Here is an 8,714-nt window from a genome sequence, read left to right on the forward strand (position 1 = left end):
CTGTGCTGGTCAGGGAGACTGTGGTGAATGCAGAAATTGAATTAAAACATCCTTAATTCTGTTCCTTAGCCATGGCTCCATGTTGTCCTTCCTGGTTTAAACAAGTATTTAATATAAGCTGATAAATTGTTCACATGTTTCATCTCAGCTTCTGTTTAGATGAATCCAACTCATTTGGAGGCAGGGGGGCTGCACTCTTTTCACTCTCAAAGAGTATTCTATTCTTCCATAGTTCTTAGTAAACAAAAAAACCTTTTATGCTTCCTTGGTGTTATATTTCATTACTAATATTGGCCAGGCTAACCTGGTAGACTGCAATGGAGTAAAGTGTAATTTGCGCAAATGAAAATCAGAGTAGAATTAGCCAAAAAAACCAGTATCTAAGCAGATAGAAAATAGGGTGCAGTTTGACAACTGCAACATCAAAATGCTTATACAGTACTTTTAACTATTTAGCTCTCACATTAACATGCTGACTTGCTGCAGTCACATAGCAGACTTCAGTATTGAAGAATCGTGTAGTTGTTTTAGAAATATTTATCATGCCAGCAGGAGTAGTAAGGTGTAGCAAATCTCAAAGTCTAGCATTATTCCACTCCTTGTTGTTAGGAGTCTTGCTCTGTTATTTACTAATGTGTTCAGTAAAAAAAAAATAAAAAAAAATCAGGAATATATCTCTGGATGTAGAAGCAAAGCTTTTATAGTATCATATATTGTTGAGAATTATCATGGATTACCATAGTCTGCTCCTAGTCTGTAATACAGTGTTACTGTAAAGTCTGTGGGCATACATCACAATTTAGTGCAACTTAATAGAAGACAGAACATTTAGGTTCACTTCTTTGCTGTGTCAGGAAGGGTTTATTTGTGAGAAAACGCTTTTCCCAAGAGCTAAATCTGAAATATCTCATTCTGTTGTTGTTGTGTGCTCTGAAGTTCAACAAAATCAGAACTGTATGCATGAAGAGCGAGTGAATACTTGAAGTGTAAAGCCGCTTGTGCTGCCAATACATGCTGAAGGTTTAACTTCATCATAGGACAAAGAGCTTGGCAGCCTGGGGCTTCTGCCTTCTGCAGGAGATCTTGGCCTTTTTCCTATCCTGGGCTGTTGAGAAGTCCCCCAGTATTTACACTGACAGCAATTACCATAGAAAGCTCACATAAGAGCCTTGTCAACAGACTCCAAAGCCAAGCTGAAGACTAGCTTGCTGCGTCATAGACTTTAAGAGACTAGAGCAATGAAAGTGTGCTTATGGCTGGTGTAAAGCCAGCAGATTTGAAGCAGAAAGGATAGGCAGATCATTTTCCCTTAGAGAATGAGCAATAATTACTAGGAATGCTGGAAGACCTCAAGTGTGGCCAGAAAGTTAGTGCAGCCTGTGTTCGGAAGGTTTTTGTCACAAAATCCATTCCAGCAAGGTCATGTGGACTAGCACAAGTGAGCATATTAATCTCTTTTTCCTGTTTGCCTCTCCTCCAGTTATATGAAACCTGGGATTTTATAAGTTTCCTAAGAGAGTGGGCCATCTCTTTGTTGTTGTTGTTGTTTTTGTTTTGAGATTTCCACCCTGAAGTCTTTTCTTTTAATATTTTGACAGGGATAGTCTGCCTTACTCCCTGTAAGAACTCCCTTTGGGTCCAAACTCAAAACTTCTCTAAGGCAAAAATTAATCTTCTAGGACTCCACCTGATTTATGATTTCACAGAAGGATTTGTAATCCAAGTGAGAAACTGGCTTGTCAAAAAGATGCTGAATTTTATTTGAGTCCTCTGGGCTCAAGAGAGTCCTCCCTCTCTTGTGCTAGTTTGGAAAATTATTCATTATATGAAGGTGTACCCTGGAATGAAGACCAGAGGTCATCTGTGTAAATTTAGGTAATCAGTCATCTGTGGATCCTAGATTGCTCAATATTTAGATTAACGGGGACTTTGTTAGGTATAGAAGCTCTTTCATATGAGTAATTCGGCTCTGGACTAGATGTATCACTGGAAACATGCATCCAGTAGGGAACACTCTGAATTTGGCAGGAATGATGTATGAGACATAAAACCAGAGGCCGCCTCCTCTCACTGTAATTCCTGTGGGCTGGTTCCTGAAGCCCTTAATCAGCAATCTTCAAATTTACTCAAGTGGGTCTGACTCAAACCAGAAAGAGACATAAACTGTTATATCTCTGGGAAGAAACCTGAGGGTGGGATCCCAGAAATCTTTTTGACAATATGAGCCTTGCCCACACTGCTCTGGCCTTCTCCCAGTGTGAAAAGAAGGTCACCAATAATGGATGATCCATGGTGGTATCTTAATTTCAGTCAGAAGGGGGCTTCCTCAGAAAACCAGTTTATTCTTGTTCTGGTGCACATTACAGAGAGGTCTTGCAGTACCTGGACGTAAGTGCTATCAGACAGAGAGATGGGCAGAGCAGTGCCACCCAAGTGTGTGTGAACAGAGACTCCCAAGTTCTCTGCACAAGTGAGCTCAATATGTGGGCAAAGTAGGATAATGAATTTATGAGAAATGGAAAAAAAGGGACATTAAGTAGGGTTTATAGTCCAGCACAATATGGCACACTTGGCTATATTTCAGATTAACTTGCTTTTTTCTTCATCCAGGTGAGCTTGCTTTTCTTAGGCTGTTTTTCTTGGCTTCACAGGCTTTTTTGGCTACAGACTATAGTAGTAGACAGAAACAACCCTTTCTTTGTGAAGGTTATGCTTTTGCACTTTAGATAATCAAGGCCGTATCAATGCTCGCTTAGCGACTATTTTGTAGTTGCAATCTGCAGCTGACTTATACAGTGAGGTATTATTAATCAACCACCTGGGAATCATGAACTCCTGTGCTGGTTTTTTCCCTTGCAGAGGTCACCGTTGTCCACACCTGCCCACCAGGCCCTTTGAGAGGAATGAGAAGCCATGTATGCTGACGGAGCACAAGGATCAATACCGCCTTCATCCTATCACTCTTCCCAGAAACTCATTTAAGCCAAAGGAAGAATACAAGATGGCGCAGATACGTATGGAAGGCATCTCAACTACCAAGTATGAAAAACAGTGAAAAAGAGTGAGAACTGTGTCTTAGATAATGTGTATGTGAGAGATGGATAACAGAGAGAAGAGAAATGACTGGTTTTCACAAGGGAAGCCTGAAAAGAACAGCTTTGCAGTTGTATAAACACACATGAGGGCTCTGTGAAGGAGGGAGGAAGATCTAAGCCAGTTGTAGTGGAGGCATGCAGGTATTTTTCTTGCACTTTCTGGAGACTGAGGTGTGATCTGATCAGAGAATACATGGGTCGTAGAAGCACAGTCGTGGTCTTGGCTTTTGTTCACTTTCTGTTTTGGGAAATCAGCCGAAATGTTGTCTGGGAAAGTATGGATGATTTTGGAGCAGTATTTTGATTTTGTTCTGTGTTTCATGTGGTGCTTAGTACATTGTAATGTGAATGACATGTTTCCAAGGAGGTGTGAATATGGTAGAGCTTGATCATTAGAAGGGGGATGTGGGTGTTTTTCTCAAGGCAGTCACTGTGGATTTCTGGGCTCTTTTTGCTTCTCAGTACACCTTCAATGTTGCTTCTCATTGTTGGTATTTGGTAAAAGTCCTCACACTTGCACTGTGCCCATTTCCCTAATGGAAGCAACTTCTGAGGCTGTTCCCTGCTGCTAGTAGAGTGATGTGCCAACTGCTTGTCCACAGAAGAAACTCATAAAAAATAAGAATGTGATCTTTTAATATGAATGTGTGAGGTTCCCTTTCCCTGAACAGCAGCTGTTGCCTTATCTAGACTTTTACATCTGTTGTTCTTGCAGGCACAGTCATGAGCAACATCACTGTTGCCTTTGCTGAACTGAATTAGAGACCTAGGAGATGCCAATGGCTATTAATAAAGACTTGCAGCTAATACCACCCATTTGTCCTCATCCTGACATGGAAGCTCTATCAACTTCCCTTACCTATGCCTTTTTAGAACTGTTGATTTAAATCACAGATATGGCTGATGGAATATAAAATGCCTGACTTGCTCACATTTGGGATGCTTCTGTCTACATGGGAGTTTTCAGCAACAACTGAAAGGATTAGGTTTTCAAAGAGCAGACTTGACTTCTATATATGCATTCCATCTCCAGTATGAGACAAGGCAGCAAGGCATCTTTGTGTCTGACTATAAATAAATCCTGGGCTTACTCATGTCCTCGTAAGGCAGGTGAGGAAGGGCAGCCACTGTGTGGGGTTTGTCAGAGAGTCCTTAGAACCATCCTATTCAATCAGCAAAACTATCCTTGCTCAAACAAGGCTGGTGATTCCCACAGTAATTGTTGCTCCTGGAGTTTAGTGCAGCTTCTGAAAAGCAGACTAATAAGAAAGTGCAGAAACTACTTATATTTGCTTCCTTAGAGTGACTTCAGACTGACCGTCTGACCATGCTGATGTTTCTTTCCTCAACTGGTGTTCTGCTGTAACACTGTTTTGTGTTATCTCCCCATCCAGGGCTGAACTGCTGTACAGGCTATTGTCTGGGAAGCCTATTGTTGCCTCTCGTGTTTCCCATACATACTAGGTGGCCTGCTATAAATATTGGGTTTTTAAAAGGAGTTATGTCTTCTTGTGTAGCTCCACTGTAGAACAAAGATAGGTTTGTTTTGAGACCATTAACCTCACTGGGTGGAGAGAAGGGGTAACCTGGCCTGCCTGAGGTTGTCCAGAACTGTCTCAGTCCCTTTTAAGAGTCCAGGTTTGCTTGTGTGCTTCCTGAACTGCTTGTCTTATCCAGACTTTCTTGGGCTGTCAACTTAAGGGGAAGTATTAATTTCTTTGTGTGCCCAGAAAAAGGAACATAATTTTTTTTTCTTTTAAACACAAAACATAATGAAATTATTCTTTACAGGAGAGATTACGTGCCTCATGAAGTGTTGCCACAGAAACGTAAACCAGCTGAAAAGTATTGCAAGGGTAATGGGAGTATGGATTTGACCTCCACTTATAAACAAGACTATAACACCTACCCTATCTCTCGAGTATCTCCATGCCTACCCTGTGAGACAAAACACATCCCTGACACCAAGATGGATACAAGAACCACTTATGAAGGTATGTGCCCTTGAAGTTTCTTTCAGGACTTTACCAATAGCTTCATTTTGTAAGAAGACAGATCGAAACAGTGTGCAGTTGTTATTCTTTCTGTCTGTGTATGCCAACAAGCTGTACAGGAACCACACAGACACAGATTGTTGGGAATAGAGCCCTGCATCAATAGTAGCATTGGGATCTCTCTGAATTCACCTTCTGAGCATGTCTGACAGGCCTACAGGTATCCTAGGTAGAAGCAGGGCCATATGAACTCCTGCAAGTGGATCCAGGATCTTCATATTTAGAATATCCTGAACATACTCTTGGTATACTGCACACATTCAGTGGATCAGACACCTACAAAATATGAAGAATTTGCTAGGTCTTTTGTGCTGCAGAGTTAATTGGTGGTTGTGCAAGAGATGTACATGGGAATTACGGACAGACAGAAGTTCCACACAGACATCCAAAGCACTCAAGCTCTACTCCTGGTAAAACAGGGGAACCATGTGTCCAACTGTGCCCTTGTTTCTCAGTAGCAGTAACTTAGTGTAGGTGGTTAGCCTTTGTGGCGGCTTTGTTGCCTTCCTCTCCACCAGCACAAATTCTCTTCTGGGAGACAACTTTTAGTTACGCAGTTGCAGAAACTGTGCTAGTTTTGGTAGTCAGTCATAAGTAGAAAATCAGGATTTTTCCCTCCAGCTAGCTAATGTTGCTAGGCAGATAGCTAGCATTTGTGTATTTCTTATAATAATTTTTGGCTATTTTATTATTCTGTGCAAATATTAAAGCTTGTGATTGATGCTTGCATTGAGATTTGTCCAAATGTACAGAAATATTATTTTTCTTAAAACTCAAAATTATAAAGAAGGTAAGTAATTAAAAGATATATGAATGCAGTATTAAGATTATCCAGCTGAAATGACTGAAAGTCTGACTTCAATGCAGCTGCATATTTGCAATGGCATAAACTGGAATTTTTACTTTAAGCACACAGGAAGTACTGTCCATTTAGAAAGACTTGATTTATGAAGACTATGACTCACAGGTGCAAAATACCCACATTTACACAATTTGGAACACTGTGTTTTGCACAGGCAGTGTCACCAGATTATATTCATTGAAATGGCTTCAGTGAAGAAAATAAAAGAAAAGGCCACTTTGCGGAAATGGGATCTTTCCTTCTGTGTTTAGATATCCTTAACTTCTCTGTATCTGAACTAGATGTATATGTTTGTCTTTTATCAGTGTTTAGGTCAGCACCTTAACTGTTACACCAAGGCTCTAATAAAACGCATCACAGCTTTGTGTAATTTTGTTTGTGCAGTACAATAGCCACTGCCATTCAAAAGGAATAACTCTGTTTGGATTGGAGAGTTCAAATATCCTGGTACCTAATTGCATCATTTACTCTCTAGTACTTTGAAATCCAGACTTCCTTCCTGTGCAAAGTCAGCTGGAAGCTTATTTGCCTTGTGACTCTCAATGTGGTCTGAATGGAGGGAAAAGGAAAAAAAACCACAAAAACAACAAAAGACTTGGGTTAGCTCCAAGGCTATTTCATTTCAACTTCCTACCAGTAACCATAATGATCTCTAGGGGAAGTTGCAGAGGATTACTAGGAAGGGAGAAAATACTGCTCTTGTGGCTGCAGCACTGGTCAGAGAGTTAGGCAGCTTTGCAATAGATTTCTAGTGTGATTGAGTGCAAATCTTACTAAGTCTCAGTGCCTTATTTTTTTTTCCTGATATTCTGCCAAGGAAGGAAGATATAAATGTCTCTGAAATGCCAGCTAAAATGTTTTCTTAGCCATCAATTTGGATAGCAAGATTTCTGGAGTATGGACCATCTCTGTGATATGATTCAATGCTTCAGATCAGTGCAAGCTTGGTCTGCAAATTCCAGCAGATTTTTTCTAATAAGGAAGAATTGGAGACAGCGTCACAAGTTCCTTCTTGGTTTCTGCTTGTACTGACAGTCGGAGTGCCACAAAGAGCAAAGCCAAGAGCTGAGGAAATGCCACAAAGCACAGCTTTCTGACACCAAAATGAGCTGCAAAACCCTGAACTCAGTAACCAGTAGACAGTATCACATCTCTGCAGTTGAGAAATCAGGGCATCCCCAGATGAGGAGGTACAAAGAGAAAGGATAGACAGCTCTGCGACTTGGCCTTTAGAGTGGAGTGATGAACATCTTGTTCTGCTTGCCCCAGAGATACTGTGGGAGACAGCTGAACAGTGTTCTGCAGACATAGGCATAGTCTCCCTGTGCTCTGAGCCAGCTCAAAAGTAGCTGCATACGAAGGTAAATGAAGGAGGTTGAAGTCAGTACTGTGATGCTCTCATGATTTCCGGTTGACTCAGCATGAGAACAGCACCCACTCAGTCACCTGCATAAAATGCCTCTGAAAGACTGAGAATTTAGTTTAATCTTCCCATGTTGTATTTCACCATCTCTGTAGATATGGGTGGGTACAGGTCTATTTTCATTCCATTGTCTGTAAGTATTTCCAGAGATTAGCACACTAGTGTATCATGTGTTCTACAGCAGCTCTTTTAATAGGATTTGTCAATCATTACAACATCAGCAAATATTTATTACAGTAGCAAATGTAATAATCAAAACGTAATCTAATATGTACCTAAACTCACCAAGGATATTCAGTTGAGCACTCAAATAGGATTCCTCTTATGTTTCAGATGATTATGTGTTATGGAATGAACCAAAGACGTTGTGCATCAGACCAGATGACAGGTTTCACCCATCAGAAGAAAAATTTGGCCACAGAACTGTTGCCCAGGATGACTATCTCTACAGGGGACCAGTTGCCACTCAAAGCTGCAAACCTCTGAATCTGGTCCAGGAAAACAAGGCTCCCTTTGAGAATATAACCAATTACAGAGTGAGTTATGTGCCACATGCTCTGGAGAAGGTATCTCATATCCATAGATATGAGAAATACAAGGTCAATGAGGTCCCATTTGATGGGCTCACTACCCACAAAGTTTCTTACACGTGGCCGAAAGGTCAGCCAGCCAAGCTGCTAAAACCATGCCAGCAGAAGCTTGTCCATGATCCATTTTCCGCTACAACTGAATTTCAGGAAAAATACCAAGCTTGGCCACGGCTTCCTGTATTCACCAAAAAACCTGATGTTTATCTTCCACCTGTGGAGAAAATGGACCTCCAAACCACTACTCAGATACATTACAAGCAACCAAATGGCAAGCCAGCCAAGATGTGTAAGTCTTTGCCCCAGATGAAAAGAAGCACTGAGCCATTCAGTAGTGCTTCTACAATGAAGGAAGACTATAAGCCTTGGCTGTGTGAGAAAGTAAAACCTATCATTCATGCTCCGGAGCTGACTTTGTCAGTGAAACCAATGGATTGCATGACTACCTTTCAGACCCATTATGTGCCTCATCCACTCACAGTTACAAAGAGCTGTAAGCCTGGCTGGTCAAGACCAAAGCATCACACTTGGCTAGATGCTACAACCACCTATGCTACCAGCTACACCCCCAAGGGCTTTGTTAAATGCTTAGCCTCTTACAAAAACCCACCCGGTTTCGTCTTTAAGGAAACTAATTCTGATGGTCACAAGCTGTATGTCCCTGCTCCCAAGCCTGAGTGCCTGCAAGGCTGA

The 8,714-nt window shown here is 41.2% G+C and overlaps 1 protein-coding gene across 1 annotated transcript; it reads left to right on the top strand.

Annotated features, from left to right (window-relative positions):
* Positions 1 to 3,016: 3,016 nt before the first annotated feature.
* FAM154A (family with sequence similarity 154, member A) lies at positions 3,017 to 8,714 on the top strand. Its single transcript, XM_010180143.1, has 3 exons — positions 3,017 to 3,039; positions 4,887 to 5,089; positions 7,768 to 8,714. The coding sequence occupies exons 1-3, from the start codon at positions 3,017 to 3,019 to the stop codon at positions 8,712 to 8,714; spliced, it is 1,173 nt and encodes a 390-aa protein (XP_010178445.1).

Source organism: Mesitornis unicolor, unplaced genomic scaffold (assembly GCF_000695765.1).
Source record: "Mesitornis unicolor isolate BGI_N332 unplaced genomic scaffold, ASM69576v1 scaffold32532, whole genome shotgun sequence".
Taxonomy (NCBI): Eukaryota; Metazoa; Chordata; class Aves; order Mesitornithiformes; family Mesitornithidae; genus Mesitornis; species Mesitornis unicolor.

Bases quoted from the DNA above. Each gene is read 5' to 3' on its own strand.
- FAM154A (XM_010180143.1), top strand. From the start codon at position 3,017: ATGGAAGGCATCTCAACTACCAA. The intron at 3,040-4,886 runs GTATGAAAAACA...TATTCTTTACAG, and splicing joins GAAGGCATCTCAACTACCAA to GAGAGATTACGTGCCTCATG. The intron at 5,090-7,767 runs GTATGTGCCCTT...CTTATGTTTCAG, and splicing joins TACAAGAACCACTTATGAAG to ATGATTATGTGTTATGGAAT.